Here is an 18,038-nt window from a genome sequence, read left to right as displayed (position 1 = left end):
CTCTGCGGTGGTCGCACAACCCCCGTAAGCTTCGCACAACCTCCGTACGCTCTTCCTACGCGGAAGCATAATTCAGCCTTTATCCGTCACAATCATTCTCAGTTTACTAGTTAGCAAGCTGAACGATTCAGTAATCTTTTGAATTAACTGATTGTAATGATCCAGTACCCTGAGCAGAACTGCTTTGCCCATCACGGGTATCTCCTGCTGGATCAGTGCTGCACATGTGCAATTCTCATCTGCAAGAAATGGGATCTGATAAAATCCCCAATAAAACGGTGAAAACTATAAACAGCATAGCCTTTATGTGCTTTGAAAATCAGAGGCAGGCTGGTTGTTTCCATTAGCTTAATAAGTTAATATAGTTAACAGGCTAACTAAAGTTTTTTTTTTTTTCCACTGTTTTATTCAAGCAACCATAAAACAAAGTCTTTAGGGAATAAATGACTGAAGCTTATTCAGGTGCACATGCGCAATACCCACCGGGCAGAAGGTTCGGATCCAGTAGCGACAATGGACCTAAAAGGCTGGTTGCCGACCGCCAGTAAAAACCAAGAAGAAACGGCAGCAGCAGCAGCAGAAGAAGAAACCATCAATGTTGTGAGTCCTGTCTAGATGGTAACCCTAAATTTACGAAACTCTCGCACCTGCGCATTTGATTCGGCATAGTAGCGCTCTGCTCTAACATTAGGGAATCTTAACCTTAACCCTAACCCTGCACTTAACTCTTTACCTAACCTACACCACACTTGCGAGAGTTTCGCAGATCTAGGGTTACCATGTAGACAGGACCGGTGTTGTGGTGTAGAGCAATGCATCGTCGCTACGTCACTGCCCGGGGTTTCCTAAAGAAGTGAACCTGAAGGCATTATGGAAGAGGCCGGTTGTTGGAGGACTCTCTGCTGAAATGCCAGCTTTATGTAATCGCAGTTTAGCGACGAACGGTTGACTTTGTTTACATCAGTGGAAGCCTAAAGAAACCGAGATTTTTGGGGGGAGGGGGGGTGTCAAGAAACGCTGCACCAGTTTCACCGAGCTGAACCGTTCAGGGCTGCTCTCCCTGGCTGGGAGTTAGCTGCTAGGTGCTACCAGTGTCTGCTAGCCAAGAAAATAAAGGAAAACAGGACTGCCCAAGTCAGACGGGAGATTCAGACGGGAATCTCACCAGATTTTCCAGGTAACAAATTAGAATTGCATACACCCGTAGCTCAGCGAGAAAGTGGGATAATGCTAATATGGTAGTGTTACAGCCATTGGAAGCAGGGAGTTGTTGAAAGCAAGAAGGAAGAGGGTTAACGTTAGTTTGGTTTTGCGGGGAAAATAATGAATGTTAGACGAGTTTTAAGTTAACAGATACAGGCATTTTCATGAGGCATCGCCGACGAGAAAGTTGTGTATTAACTCAGTTATATCTGGAAAGCGAACATTTAGGTGGTTTACTTATTAGACCAGCGTTAGTTTTATTATTTCGTTAGCTGCCATGCTAGCCACACGCCGCGCACCTTGCCGTAGCTAACATGCTCAGTTAGCACTGGGCTAAGTTAGCATTGTTTAGCTTACCTGCTAAGTTAGCATCCCTGTCAACTCTTGTTTACGTTATCCTTACCCATAGTTCAGAAGGTTAACGTGAAAGGAAAAAATGAATAAACATTAGACTTAACGTTACACTTAAGACTGGCAGCTGCTATGGAATCGTGCCACCAGTTAAATTCATATATATGTACTGTCTTGGAGCTTGTAGGCTAAAGAAACAGTGTAGCAAACCCTGATGTTAACTGCTACAAAGAGACGTAAACTTTTATTCTGCCACGGTAAGGTAATGTAACTGCCGCTAGTATTGTGCTACTCTCGTTTGTTCAACGACACTATGCCCCATTTGGCCTGTGATTAAGCTAAGTCGCTGGCTGGCTAACGGCCGCACTGACCGACTGCACGTTGGGGCTACCCCGCCAACAGTTAGCCATCGCTAACATTGTCTAGCTAACGACGCTGGTGATAGCGACTTAGCTACAAACTAAACATTATCCACACTTGTAATTCTCGACGGCGACGAAGTTGACGTAAGACTGCTAATTTGACTAGGTGTTTTGAGCCGTGTTTAATGGGCGAATGTGGATGTTGTGGTGTGTATTGAGAGCGGCTGCTAGTCTTTGGAGCAGAAAACGCACTCGTGTTCATGTAGGCCTCATCAGGCCACTGCAGCCGGGGAGTAAATAACAGCCTCGATATGTAGCTGCCCACTAAATTCAGCCAGTGCTGTTTCAGCAGTAGATGTTTACAGCAATCATATATTTTAAGGTGCCGTAGAGAACGCCAGTTTGTTTCTTTGAAGGAAACATAACGTGAAATGGTATTCGCCCGCTTGAAAAGCGCTGTTTTCAGTTAGTTGATTCAGCTTTGAAAAGGTCACAACTGGCTAGCGAAGGGATTTACTGAACTGCATGACTCTTTCAGGACAGGAGCTAGGGCAGCACGATATAGACTAAATTCCATGCCTGGATATTTATGCCAAACATCTAGATGGCGATAAGATATATGATATGACTGAGTTCACACCTACATGAAGTTTTAAGTGTAGCAGCAGTGAACATGGAGCATTCTTAGAAAACATAGTAATACTAAATGGATGTAGAGAATAAATTACTTAACAAAGTATTTTGTTGATCAGAACAATGTCTAAGGCAGCATTAAAATAATAAAATAAAATCATACATTTTGCATCAAGACAATGATTCAACAATATTGTAAGTGTAGCAACAGTGAACATTGAGCACTCTTAAAAAAGCATAATGATACCAACTGGATGTAGAGAATGCTGTTACTTCACAAAGTGTTTTATTGAAGATTTGTATCAAATCAGACCAATCACAGTCTTATGCTAACCCTAAATTTGATATTGTCCATGTCATTACCTTTTGAGATGTTAATGTCATGCATTTTCATATCTAGAAAACTATGTAATATACTTCTCAACCCTAACAAGCACCTGGATCTGTGCAGTGTTATTTTTTGCAAGTGTGAGTTTGTTTAATTAAGTTAAGAGCTTTTTCTATCAATCCCATTTTACATGGTCATAATGACTACATAATTTAAGTTCACTGAGTCAGCTTTGACGAAGTCATGTCTGTTGTGGTATTTATTTTGTTGGTAATATCTATTTTCCTTTTACAGGTTGACTGTGAGGGACAAAAGACTGTATAGATTACTTATTGTTGGAAATTTTATAATTTGGACTTTATCATGGCTGGGCGCTGTGAAGATGAAAGTGTAAGCAACTCCAGTGGAGAATCAAGGTAACAGAATTTGTTATGTCTCAGACAAGGGGTGATTTAACAACTTCATAGTCACTAATAAAAACCTATTGTTTATATTAAAACTGTCAGCACAAATACAAGCTGCATGCTGAGTAGCTGGTTATCCAAACCCATTATTTGTACTTAGAGTACACACAACCCATGATAATCTTTGAGGTGACCTTTTACTTTGAGCAATAATGGAATAAGGCAAAGAACTTATATTACTGAAAACTGCTTTGGCTGGATGTGAAAGAAACACACAATATCAAAGAATAGCTGTGAGGTTTTAAAGGCACATTCTTCGATTTCTGTCCAGTGTGCCCCTAGTGTTTGAGGCAAACTGTACAAAAACATTGTTCTGGTTTTGAATAGGACAGCAGGTACCCCACTCAGCTGTCTTTGCTCTTCCTACTTCATTTACAATTGCAGTATTGAAGAGTGTGCTTTTTTAATAGTAATTGAGATTATAATGATAATAGTTCATTATTTTGGTTAAAGTAGACACAGCTCTTCCTTGTGTTAAAGCAGCGTCTTCAGACAGATGTTGCAGTCAGAGTAGTGCAGTCATGTCAATGACATAATGAGATTCTTGATATTAGGGCACATAGAGGATCTGCAAGTTTGATGCAGTGGGCATTTTTTCATAAATACTTAAAAGCATTAAAAGAAATATAGAAGACACTGTTGGGTGGTATGCCAACATATTTGTGATGTCATAAGGCTCTCCCTACATTCACTAATGGTATTAGTTAAAGAAATTAACCATCTGAGTGAAACTTGTTAAAAAAAATTAAATTAAAATAATAAAAAAAATTAAACAGAATGAAATGTTAGCACTACTTGAGCTTGTTCATTTAGAGTATGATCTATTTGTGTTGCATAACCTGTGTTTAAGGTCAGCTCCAAGCTTGTAAAAAGTCTTAATGCATATTCAAATAAATTATTTAAGTATGCTGTTACAAAATATTATATGCCTTAAATACATTTATTCCCATTTTTATTTTTTATCATCATACAATGACAGATCTTAGTGCTGCATTCCCAATTTTAAATTGTAACAAAAGAACTGTAGTAGAACAATATTGTACTAGAACAATATGGATCCTATCTGTTTTATGTAGCAATGCTTTACTAATAACTTAATTAAGTAATTAACTTAGTTAAATTATATTCTACTCAGCAACAAAGGATCGTTTCACTTATTTTCAATAGGGGCCTTATTTTCCATGCTTTCCTGCTGTGGTAATAGTTTATATTCAAGGTTTTGTTGCAAACTTAACTGGAGTTTTATACAGCTTGAGTTTGCTGGAAGTGCTCTTCTCCAAAATACTCTAGGGCCAAAGCTGGCTCCAACAATTAAACTCAAAAGCAATGAAAACATGTCTTGTCAACACAGTTACACTCAGACTGTAGTTTGACATGTCTTTAAATAGCTGTGAATGAACCCATATAACAGCATTTTTGTTTTATGATTGCTCTCAGTTGTTGCACACACTAGTTTACTTTGCTGGCTGCTGTTTTGTCTGCTTTATGCAGGTGATATTGGAAGAACAAGCTGTGACACACTTGCTTGACACACTTTGGCACTTTGTGTTACCAGATATAAGATAATGGAGCCCACAAACATCCTACATTTCCTACTTGTAATTACCATTAACATATTGATATGAACTGGTTTTCCCAGTTGGCAGTTTGCTTTAACAGAACATTCATTCTGGGTTCCTACACTGTCTTGAAAAGTATGGAAAAACTAGAATGTAATTGTGATAATTTCCAGGTCTGGATAGGTATGGAAAAAGAAGAGTATGGAAAACTATTTGAGTTCTCAGACTGGCTTTTGTTTTAACAGCAGTTTTAAAAATTTGTAATTCAGAAATCGTGATACTGAATTGATACTGAAAATTGTGATTGTGTTCACATTTAGAGCAGCCAGCTGAGTAAGTTTACTAGAGCATTTCAAACACCTGTCAATATTATGGTGCAACTCAACAATGGCACTTGGTGTGCCATCCCACCCAATGCCACAAGATGGGAAAATGCAAGTTTTCTGAGAAATGACTCACCCATCCAAAATATAAAAAATGTTTAGCAAAGGACCCTAAAACAGGGAGAAAGGAGCATGATGCACACTGTGTGAGAAATCATTCAACATCTCTAACATGAGCAAGGCAGCCATCACAAGTCATATGGAAGGGGAAGAGCACAGTGATCTTGATAAAGCAATGTCAGCACCCGATGTCATAATTTTTTGCTCAATCCACCAGTGTGTGGCTGACGAGTGCAACATTATGGCCTGTCTTAATACATTCAGTACAGAAGCTGACTTTAAGTGGTCATCCGTGGCACTCAATGAATTAACTGTTGGTAATAGTATAGATCCAGAATGTAACATTAAACATCTGGAGTATCAACATGCATGATAGACATGTTACCATCAGTAGGCAGACAAGTTACATTTTGTCTGGGAAAAAAAAAAAATCAACCGAGAAGTTCCTTGAATCCTTGAATCCTAGATAAGTCTGGAATTATGTACTGGAAAATGTGTAGGAATCCTTCACTTCAGTAATCTGGTCATTCACTTCATATGGGCACTTATGTAGTTTTCCCAAATGCCATGTAAATGAGAAAGCAGGTTTCATAATCAGGGTAAGGGATTAAAGAAATACTCCAACAATTAGGGGAAAATGCCCTTTTTCTGATTTACCCAGACTGAGATGTTCAATACCATTTTCACATCTGTAAGTTCACTGGTTTGGTGCCTATGGGTAGCTTTTCATTGCACGCCTTCAGTGGTGTGCAGATCACTGTGTTAGACAGAACGATACATGCATTTTGGCCTAGTGGTTACAGTTCAACCAGCCATGTAACTTCTCCTTAATACACAAATCAATTTAAATCCACATGATATGCTGTTTAAATAAGACAGCTTCGGAGCTGCTGTAATGTTTATTTTTTTGACTTTGACAGAGTTAGCCTAATGACTCCTTTAGACTTAAAGTCTTTATTCTAAGTTAACACAAAATGCTACCCATAGGAACCGAAAAAATGGTATTGAACATCTTCTCAGTCTGGGTAAGTCGGAAAAAGGGTATTTTTGCCCAAAATGTTGGTGTACTGTTTTAAGGGAAATTGCATAAGGCAGCTAGATTTCTTGTGGGGGAAAAAAAGGCTTATTGTGCCATGTAAACTCAAATGTGTACTGGGATTTTAAGTACTCAGAGTAAGGTAGAACATGTAAATGCGTTGCCTGATTTCCTACTGTAGCCTGTTTAGGAATTACAGTTTTATACCGTGCAACCCCATTTTCAGAGGCTCAAAAGTAATTGGACACTAGACTGAAAAGCAGTTTCATGTGGGTAATGCCATATTTTTGTTCAGCTCCTTAAATTAGAGCTGAAAGCCTGCACTTCAGTCACATCATGATTACTCCATTTCAATTCCACTTGCACAAGGGCAAAATTCTGAATATTGTGTCAGTATCCAATTACTTATGGACCTAACTATCTATCACAGACCCCCTCTTTTGACTTTGTTTTAGTCCAGCAGTTTTTTTGGGCTCAGACGCACCTTCATGATCAAAGTGGCAAATTACAGCTTGTGGTTGCACGCATAACCAGACAAGCACACTGCTACCTCTGGTGCTCCTGTAGTCATTCTGTAGCATTGTTGCTGCAGAGAATCAGCCTCCCCAGACCCTGCTGATTTGTCAGGGATAGGGCATCAGTTCATCTCAACTGGCTTTGAAGACCAAATCCATCTCTCTCTCTCTCTCTCTCTTTACTGTTGTTTACTAGCAGGGCCTACAATTTTGTTTAAATATATTTTTACTGCATTTTTACAAAAAAATGCACATCTTTGACTTATAGTGCTTCAGATTACTGTTATCTTGGGATTCATTGTAAAATGAGATAGAATAATTCAAATGGAATTCAATGTAAACAAATGTCTCAAAAGTTTGTAGTACACCTTTAAATAGTCAAACATTTCATTATAAAATTAATGGGATATTTTGCTGTAAGAAATATTCAGAAGTATTTAATCTAATTATTTGAGCAATAAAATACTAAATCATGAATTGAATAGTAAGATGCAGTCTCACATCATGAATTTTCTATTGCACTGTTGTGTTGAAAAAAGCTTTTTAATTGCTTGGGGTTCAAGTGTTAGAGCTTGGGCCCTTGAATGTACATTGAAGAAAAGTGCTATAGGTGAACTGAAGATACGTAAAGCTGTATTGTGAAATAAAATGATGCAGGAAAATAAGGCTTACTTTGAAAATAGTTGGAATCATCCCTTGAATAGAATAGAATAGAAATTTATTGTCACTGTTAAAAACAATGAAACACAGTTCAGCAGCTCCAGCATGACAGCAGCATCACAAAAATAAACAAATAAAAAAAAATAATGTTTTAAATTTGGCTCTCTGAAACCTGTGGATTCACTGAATACTACTACCATACACAATAGACATTGTTGATATTGTTGGAAGAGTCCCAAATACTGTGATAAAGTATAAATCTGTTTATTTGTGAATTTGCAGTCACTCTGATGATTCTGGTTCTGGATCGGGCTCTGGGTCTGGGTCAGGCTCAGGCTCCAGCTCCAGTTCGAGCAGCAGCAGCCAATCAGGGAGCAGCGACTCAGGAAGTGGCTCAGACTCTGGCAGCCAGTCAGATTCTGATTCAGAGAAATCCAAGGAGAAGATTGAACCCCCAAATAAGTCAAACATCGATGGAGCTGAGGTAGAGAAGCATGTTATCAAGATAATACCATAACCAGTATTAAATTCTATGCTATACAAGATATGCGTAAAGATGCCATCTTAGTGAACATCACATGACCCACAATGTAAAGAATTAAAATGACAGCATTTTTCTCTCCAGTGCAGAAACCCTGGTTGTTTGCTGCAGTTGGATTGGTCTGAAAGGCCCTGGCATCTTTATACACATTTTTTGGAGATGACTCTGCTCAGAGAACATTTGAACATTGATATGTGTTAACTGTAAGCTCCACTTAACTTGCTCCACTGTATTGATTGCAGTTCTGGAAGTCAAACCCAAGTATCCTAGCAGTGCAAAGGTCAGCTATGCTCAGGAAACAGCAACTTCAGCAGCAGCAGCAGCAGCAAAGCTCTTCAAATAGCGGAACAGATGAGGTTAGTAGCTATACTGTTGTTTAATATTGATTGGTATGGTCCTTTTAAATGATGTAAAGTCATGTGGCTTTTAATTGTTAGGGATAGGAGAGAGGAGAGGACGCTGGCGTCTGTTTGTTTGCCGCTTCTCCGTCTCTGAGTTTTTAATCTTGCTGATATTTACTGTGTTTTCTATTTTCTTTTCTTGTTTTTTACCTGTAGCACCTTGAGATTCTCGAATGAAAAGTGCTTTACAAATAAAATCTATTACTATTATTATTATTATTATTATGTTTAAAAAAAATCTGACTATTAGGCATGAACCTCTTATACCTGACTGCTATAAATACAGCAAATTTGGTCATCTTTGCTGTAATAGCTATACACAGATGTGTCTCAACAACGTAAAGGCACTGTGGCTTTTAGGTTTTAGTTTGTTGAATTTTTAAGGTGTGACTCTGGAGTGGAAGTTACGTCTTACGCCTTTCAATCCAGCCTAGACATGCTGCACGTTTATTAGGACCATTCGAGACATTTTGGTTCCAGCTAGCCACACACAACAAAAGTCATCAATATAAATAAGACTGGACAAATTGCATTCATTCTGTGAATTACCATTAAAGAGAACAAAGGAAATCTGAATCAACCCAAACCCATATTACCTCAACCCTACAAAAAAAAAAAAAAAAAACTCAAACAAAAATACAGCAGTGTGGCAAAAGTTTCTAACAAAATACCCACTAATTGAGTGCTTGATCTGAGAAAGTTGGCTTTGTCACACCACAACAAAAGCTGTCCATATATAGGGGACTTTGTGGGGAAGTCAGTAGAATGTCAGTAAGCCTTAAATTATATTTCAACACTTGTACTGTATATTGACATGTCTTTTAATTGCCCTTTATCTTTTTAAATGATGTAAACTAAATCTCTTTAAAAATTCAACAGAATGCCAGTAGATGCGGTAAAATTTATATGTTCTGTTCACTCTCTATTGATATATAAGCTGTATAAAAACAAGAAGGTATTTAAGGCAGGTCACACGAGAGCGATGACAGAATCACAGTCGTGCAGATATTCAGTGGAACAGCACAACCTCAGGCATGATATTGCTTTTATATAACAGTTCTAAAAACAACCTCATCCTCCTCTGACCACCATTAATAATTTAACTCCTTTTATGAATTGTTGTCAAAACAGCATATATCGCATATACATATATATATGTGAACTTGAATGTGTAAGACCCTTTTTACATTTGGTTTTAATGTGTATTGGGAGTGATGGGAGCACAAGTGGACAGCACTAAATGTAAACAACTGGAAAGACGCATTGTGAAATCACTCAGCACTTGTTAAGGTGGTCTTGGATGTATTTGACCACTTATCATTTGTAGTGTAAATGGGTCAATATATAATTACAGGACTTTTTGAGTTTGTAAATTTCTGGAAAAAAAGTTAATATTTGCCAATATATTTATTTTTTTCCTTAAGAAGTACCCCTGAAATGTTATGTTTTTAGTAATTTCCATATTCAGTATGAGCTTGAGCTTGAATATTCAGATATTTATTTAAAAACAGAGATGCTAACTGATTATTTGGTCAACTATGTTACGGACAAAAACAGTAAAGTTTTAACTTTTGGATACACACCAGATATGAAAAAAATGCATTGTTCCTGGAAGAATATGTGTCCATTTACCTACATGTTTAATTGTAATCCCCAATTAATAAAGAGAATTACCTTTAAAAAAAAAAAAAAAAAAAAAAAAAAAAAAAAAATTCTAACCCCTTATTTCAGAGAATGCATTTAATGGTCTACATATTTTCTCTGAAAACTAATGAAATTCATAGTAGTTTTCTTATTTCAATTATTGTGAGCTACATACTTCACAGCTACTAGGTTTCTAACCATTTCCTTAGTGTTTAGGGAACAGTTAAATATTATTTTTCATTAAAAACATAATGGTAATGTAGTTGACGGCATGGTATCATAGTTGACAAAAGTAACAGAGTTGACTGGACATTAAAAAATATAATGATTTCTTTAGCATAATTATGAACAAAATTAACAGTTTATTATTATTTTATGTTAGCAAGCTGCATATTCCATTACTTGCATTTAATTAAAACCATTTGGTATCATTGTGACATCACAAATAATACAACTAGTTTGTATGGATCACTTGCACGTTTATTAACTGCAATGTCACACACATCACAAAAATTTTGTGACCAAATAAATCTGTGATCATATAACCTTCAAAAGACAAGACAAAAGCGTCATTTGATGACGCTTTTGCAAATCAAAAAATGTGAAAACAAAATAGTAATTCTTTCAGTCAAAATTTTGAACAAAAAACAAAAGTGCTTTAAATTTAGTGCAAAACCAAAATAGCACAATAAACAAAGTAATGTTACATTCAGTCAAAAAGTATGCATCCCGTTTTTGCGGGGTCGGCATCTCTCTGTGCACGGTAACAACGCTGCTTTTCTGCAGCAGATAGTGGCATTTTCCTGAAAAACAAGTTTGTTTTAAGAATATTTATTAAAAACAATGTTTTTTTATTTACTGCAAATGTTTTATATTAAACGAACTCCTGAAAACTATAAAAAAAAAAAAAAAGTGCCAAGAACATATCATGAGTGTCAGCTATGTCACTCTTAGTCCACTCGGTTACCTTTACAGGGTAACATAGTTGACAGTATCATAGTTGACATTTTTACTGTTTTCAGGCCTAAAGTCAACATTGCTGCTTATAACCAAACACCACATGGTGTTTTTCCAGAAAGATCCTTCTCATTATGACATATATAATTGAGTAAAACTATTATTCAGTGTTATTTATAGTGATTATTACAGTAACACTGTTGACATGCACTAAATACAGACTTGACTCACACACTACTTTTATAATAAATAATTAAGATAGACTAGCGAGTACATACCTTGAAGACTTGCCAGTCTTTTCTTCAAGAGGAAATGACTTCATGTGATTTGGAAAAAACAAACCTCCCTGAGAGGTGTTTTTACAGTCGGTAACTTAGTTGAAAATGATTTCTCGGACATAGATAAAATGTGTTATTTTCCATATAATATTTGATATACAGCCAAAAAATCTCATATAAAATGATCAAAATAATTTTTGAATAAGCTCATTTTATTATTTTTTGGCTAATTAGAAGGTGGCTGTTATTAAATTCGGATGGTTACTTAGTTGACATTTTAGTGATTTCCAACCATTTTTTATTAGTAAGTGTTTGTTTCCATAATAAATAATGATAGTATTTGTGAAAACATGATCATATGTAAACATAAAAAATCATTTATTTTAACTTTTAATAAATATGCATATTAGATATATCCCATGGACTTAAAAAGTCCATGGGATATATGGCAATTAGGTTATATATTGATCCAAATGCTAATGTCTCCTGATGTGTCCCCAACAAGGATGAAGTGAACAAAGTGATGTAAGCATTAATGGAAGTGGTCAGCTAACGCACTTGCGACACATGATAAAGACAGATGTGAATGGCGATGTGTCTTGGCTGTCATCAGTGGTTGGGATCACCACTGTTAAAACCAGGTGTAAACAGTGTCTTTGTGACACACTCTGCTGAGTGACTCACGAAATCACTGATGTGGAACACCCACAGATACTTTACTGACACACTGTATGAACAATTTGACTTCACAAATCAAAATCAGTGGCCGTTGATTAAGTGACCATCAATACACACAACAGAATCTCTTGAAAACAAAAATTTGCAATAAAATGATAAAAAAAACATAGTTGCCTAAGTAATAATACTCATTTTCTTTTTGTCAATATGCTAACACTGAAATCCTGAAAAGAAAAAAGACAATATTTCTGGCATAGTAAAATGCATATGTTTTTGCAACATGTGTCAACTTTACAGAACAAGCAGATAAATAAATCTGAATGCTGAATTGTTGAATTGTTGTGATTTGCTGCCAAGTCATCCTCAACATCACATAGCCTGTCACAACAGTGAGATTGCTACTGGGTCTTGGCAGCAGCAGGAAAGAATCTGATGTGTGGCTGCATTTTGAAAACCAAGACAATGTAAAAAATGTCACTTGTAAAAGGAAACTGTTCTATCAGGCAACACCATCAATCTGTGTTCATGTGAAAAGATGTCATCCTTCATCATCAAGTACCTCTGCTGCTCCACACAGCAACAAGTGACATGCTACCTTATGGAAACCCATGTTGAGCTTTCTAGTGCAGTTATAAGTGTGTGTGTACAGTCATTTCTCTAATGGATCTCCATGATGGCCCCTGCTGTGGACGTGATATTTGTGATGCAGCTGTACAAATTATATCAATCAATCAATCAGTCAGACTTTATTTATATAGCACTTTGATGTAACCATATAGGATGAGTAGACATGGGACAACACCGTTCATGCCTTTTGGATGTGACAGTGTAATTTGAAGTTCTCGCATAATTGGCACAGGATGATTATTCATGAACATTGATACATTGATCCTGATAATCTTTTATAGGACTCATCAAGTAGCGATGATTCAGACTCTTCAAGTGGATCCATGAGGAGAGGAAACTCAGGCTCTTCAGACTCTCGATCTGTTTCTGGATCTGGGAGTGGTTCTGGATCTGACTCAACAGCAGAGGACAACAGTGATGAGACTGCATCTGACTATGAGCCCAGACACAAGGTCAAGAGCAGAAAGCCGCCAACCAAGTAAGTAGCTAGTCGCCCTATTTAGCTGATTAACTGTATATCAGATCAATCTAACAAGATTTCAGTACTGACTCATGAGACTTTGCCTATATTTCCACTTCTGAGTATCCCAGCTACTGTCCATAGTCTGGTTATGATCTTATTCAGTTTAATCAATTTATAGGCAGTGCTTGTAATTCAGATAATTCAGGAAAAGCTAAAGTTGACTCATTGCTTTCTACAAATGGTAATCACATTACTTCACTAATTAGTCTCTTTAAAAAATAACTATATTACTAATTACTTTATAAATCATGAGTGCCAGTGTAGATTCAGTTTTACCTTTTTAATACCTTCTAATAAATAAGTTATAAAAATCTGAATCTAGAACAGCAGACAGGAGTTAGACTGGCTGGGACAATCCTTCATCAGACTTGGCCTTAAACTCAACTCGCGTTATTCTCTTCTCTCCACTAAGAATCGAATTCTTTCAAAAAGCTCCATGATCAGGTAATGGGAGTAATTTAGGGGTGCAATGATTTGTCGAAATTGTGTTAAAAAATCAATGATTAGTTGTTGACGATTTTAATTGTCAATAAATTATCTGTTACATCATCACGTGTGTTTTTATGCTGTATGTGGACCTGACATTGCTTTCTGGAGATGAATTCCTGAGGATTGAGCCATGTTGCATCATTACTATCTTTGCTGAGAGTTAAGTGTGCCATACAGTGACTGGGAAACAACACATAAATACAAAATGTAGCAAAATGGCAGCGGCCGATGCAACACCATTGCGCCCCAAAACTTTAAAAGTCTGAGAGTATTTCACCCAGAACCCTCAATAGATGAGGATTAGCTGCAAGATTTGTAAAGCAGAACTTGCATATCATGGGAGCACATCGGTCACGCACAAACATTTGAAATGAAGGCACGTTGGACTTGAGGATGATGCAGACTCGTCCAGGTAAAATAATTAGCCTCTCAGCCAGCGGATGTCAGCTATCTCTAGACGCAGTTGTATTGGCTTTTAACCTCTTCCACCCGGGGCTTCCCATCCGGACTTGCCATCTCTCTGTGTTAGTGTTCATTCAGCTTCTTTACACTCAAGAAAACATTTCGAAAAAGGCAGTTTTGCCAACTCAGGTCTGCGCGTTAATTTTACTCATGTAAAAATAAAACTGTTTGTACAGCTAGGGACATTACTGTAATGCAGGTTAACTCAAGAATCGGGCAATTAATTGAATTAGTTTACTGAACAAATACCTTTAGCTAATAATTTTCAAGGGACAAAAACTTGATACTGATTTTTTTTTTATCTTTTGTATTAGTAGTGGTTAAATCAGCAGCAGATTAATAAAAGACATATTTTTGAATGAAGAAGTCATATACGCTCAGTTGCCACTTTCTCAGGTCCACCTGTACAATCTGATGCATTTCAGTGCAACAGCTCTGCCATAAATGCTACCTTTAACAAAGTTTATAATGTCCATCTGTGTTGACATTGGGGAGAATGTCAATTTAATTCTATGTTTATTATTGAGGTTGTAGTTTGCAGAGGTCTTGTACTGGACTACATTATACTGAGAGGTGTTTCTAATTGTTTGTTCTCCCTATTTATATACACGAGGGGTACAGAATATTAGAAACAGCTTTCAATAAAATGCACTCCAGTACAACAGCACCACTGACTATGAACTTAATGCCAAGCGTTGAATTGAATGAACACCTCTGTTACTGTAACAAAAAAAACATGAGAATTATATGCATCATAAAGGTAAACTTGATGGCAGAGCAGTTTTATTGGATTGTATTAGACTGTACCGGTGGGCCTAATAAAGTGGCCACTGAGTGTATATTGTCTTTGTTAGCACATGCTTAAAACGTTAATTTAAAAGCTCTATAGCTAAATAAGAGCCATTCAGAGATTGTGCAAATTAAATATCTGATTGCTTTCAATAACTGATAACCAATCGACTATCAAAGTAGTCGTTAGTTGTAGCCCTAGAGTAATGAGAATTTTGATAGAAAAGACAGCTCTAATGTGATTACTGAAAATAAAAACATAATCCCTTACATTACCATATAGCTGGGAAAAGTTATCTAATTACTCCCTACAATGTTTACAGGAATGTTTGATACCCTAACAATGAGTCTCCATTTTACCATGGAAAAAAAAATAGTTAACAGTTACTGCCCTGCTCTCTTTGATGGAGCAATACTTTGCAAACAGAGGTAAGAAAACCGGAAGGCCTAGAACACACTATGGGCACAACATTTTGCAACTGGCCCAGTAACGCCTCAGGGTCTGCCAGGTGCTGATTTTTGAATGGATGGAATCTGAAGGGAGCACACAGCCAGGGGCCTTAATAAGTAAATAAATTAACCCTGTCTTCGGTTATAAATTGATTATTTGTTCTGACATGCTGTGTCATCAGTGTGTGTAGTGGAACCTAATGATGGGCAGAGAAATGTGGCGATATTTGTGTTACAGTCATATGAAAGTGATAGTTGGGATAGTGTAATACATCCAAGTTTGGTCCATTAACTCCATCGCAAAAACAAGAGTTTCACCAGGAGGGTGCTGCCCCAAAATTAATGAAGTGGATCTAGACTGGATAACAACACGATTTTGAGTAGTCAATGCAATCTATATCTAAAATGTGATGTGAACATCTGGGGAATAACTTGATCATAATCTGTGTTTATGTATTGATATAGATAGACCAGTTTAGAACATCTGTTCTACAGGAATATACGGAGTGACATCAGTTTAACTTTACTTGGCTGCTGTTTTTGCCTTTTAGGGTGAATGCCCGAAATGGAAAGAAAAGCAGCATTCAGAGGAAGGCACATGAGTGTTTGTCTTCTGAGGATGAGGATTGTGGATACAAGAAAGTGGTTTCAGCAGGTCCACGGCGGCAGGCCACTGTCAACATAAGCTACAAGGAGGATGAGGAGCTGAAGACGGACTCAGATGATCTGGTGGAGGTGCTGGGTGAGGATGTCCCCCAGCCTGAGGAGGATGAGTTTGAAACCCTGGAGAGAGTGATGGAGAGCAGGATAGGAAGGAAAGGAGGTGAGGAACATGCTGCTAAGATTGATGTCGTTATCCACTTTATTTAAGGCGTGCGGTAAGCTGGTTTCTCTTGTCATGGAATTTTGAGATATATATTCTACACAGGTTATTTGGGGAATTTTATAGTCTCTTTGGAAGTCAGGAAATATCAGTATGTAATTGTAAATAATTGTTCTTACATTTTGTTTGGTCCCTTTTGTTTTCTTTCTCTTTGCCATTAGTCAAAACCACACTGTTTACCCCCTTGAAATTGTGATGAACTGAAACACATGAATAAGGAGAAGCAATGTGTCTAGGTCTTGGAAGTCCTCTAATTTGGCTGTGGAAAGTCGTGGAATTTTACATCAGGCCAGCTGTGAAAACCCTGAATAAACTTTGCCTTGAAGATATCTGTCAAGGAACATTCTGTGTTATTGACATCATGATCAGTTGAATTGAAAATTGAACATTTTACCCAAAAATTGAGGATAAAGTGCATTGTGTTTTATTCCTGCTGGTAAACCTCACATTTCTACTCTACAAACCATAAATTATGCTACCAGGTCACAGGAATGATAAGTTTAGTTAGTTAAATGGACCAAATGGAACAGACTTCAAAGCAAATTGGTCAGTGCTCTTTTTAAAGAGAGGCCTGAATTTAACTGAAATAACAAATATTTCTTGATAACTTTCAACAGGATATGAGGAAAAAATGAACATGTAGCACAGTTTTGCAATATTTCTCTTATAGCAACTGGAGGCACCACTACGGTATACGCTGTAGAGGCAGACGGGGATCCTAATGGCAACTTCAACGCTAATAAAGAGGTTGGTGAGACCCAGTACCTGATCAAGTGGAAGAACTGGTCCCACATCCACAACACCTGGGAGACAGAAGAGACCCTCAAACTACAGAATGTCAAGGGGATGAAAAAACTGGACAACTTTAAGAAGAAAGAACAGGAGAAAAAAAAATGGTAAGACCTGGAATTGCAGCAGGGAATAATTATTATTTTACTTTGTTTTTAACTGTTTAACTGTTAATAGTCCAGAATGCTGCTTTTTTGAGAATTACCCTGCCTCACATCCATACAGTTGCATATGCTCACTCTTTGGAGCTGCCAAGTGCAACCACAGTCTTCTGCTGTTATCCAGTGAGCAACTCCAGTGGAGTAGCTTGAGGGTTAGTTCCTTGTGCAAAGACACATTTGACAGTAGTTGTTTAAGGTTGTTGAAGGATAGCAGAGCACTGATGGTTTACTGCTCTTGCCTTTGATTTCTCAGCTGGTCTAGCAATTCGAATTGGCAACCGTCTGGTTGCTTCTCCAACTTCTAGGCCACTGCTGCTACACAATGCAATCTTACTTTTTGATGTGAAACCAGAATTTGTCAAATTGCTTAGGCTTTGTCCACACCAAGCCAGGTAAATCTGAAACCACCATTTTGCCCTTCCAACCACACTACACCTCACTAACTGTTTCACACTGTTTTTTCCAAATGCCTACGATCCACACTAAAACGCCCCAAAATGCCCCAAGCCCCCTATTCTGCATGGCTACATCTATGCTTCCACTCTACAACACAGAAACATTCACTCATCACATTGCGTCATCATTTTCAGGAAGCTTAGTTTTACCCATCTATACGAAAACATGAGACCAGCATTTTTAGATTTGCACACTTTGGAGGCAATTTTTGAAAAGCTCTGTTTTCCGTAGTGGAAAATGCTGGCTTTGTGTGAATAGAATGCCAAAACTGAGAGAAATACATTTTCATATGTGACCAGCTTAGTGTGGACATGGACTGAGAAGTTCTTCATTTGGCCACTAATGGCAGAAGAATA

At 37.4% G+C, this 18,038-nt stretch overlaps 1 protein-coding gene across 4 annotated transcripts in view; it reads left to right on the top strand.

The window, feature by feature from the left end:
* Window positions 1–839: 839 nt before the first annotated feature.
* chd1 (chromodomain helicase DNA binding protein 1) overlaps window positions 840–18,038 on the top strand; it is a 45,708-nt gene continuing 28,509 nt past the window's right edge. For 2 of the 4 annotated variants that reach the window (XM_030064839.1, XM_030064837.1), the window contains exons 1-7: window positions 840–1,177; window positions 3,172–3,293; window positions 7,837–8,038; window positions 8,338–8,451; window positions 12,962–13,158; window positions 15,945–16,216; window positions 16,947–17,172. In XM_030064839.1, coding sequence (XP_029920699.1) covers window positions 3,241–3,293; window positions 7,837–8,038; window positions 8,338–8,451; window positions 12,962–13,158; window positions 15,945–16,216; window positions 16,947–17,172 — 1,064 coding nt within the window. In that variant the 5' untranslated portion in view covers window positions 840–1,177; window positions 3,172–3,240. The remainder of the gene's footprint in view (window positions 1,178–3,171; window positions 3,294–7,836; window positions 8,039–8,337; window positions 8,452–12,961; window positions 13,159–15,944; window positions 16,217–16,946; window positions 17,173–18,038) is intronic. The other 2 variants (XM_030064836.1, XM_030064835.1) reach the window with 1 other exon arrangement.

The sequence above is a fragment of the Myripristis murdjan genome, chromosome 12 (genome assembly GCF_902150065.1).
Source record: "Myripristis murdjan chromosome 12, fMyrMur1.1, whole genome shotgun sequence".
In the NCBI taxonomy this organism is placed as follows: Eukaryota; Metazoa; Chordata; class Actinopteri; order Holocentriformes; family Holocentridae; genus Myripristis; species Myripristis murdjan.
This window is presented reverse-complemented; position numbering and strand designations above follow the sequence as displayed.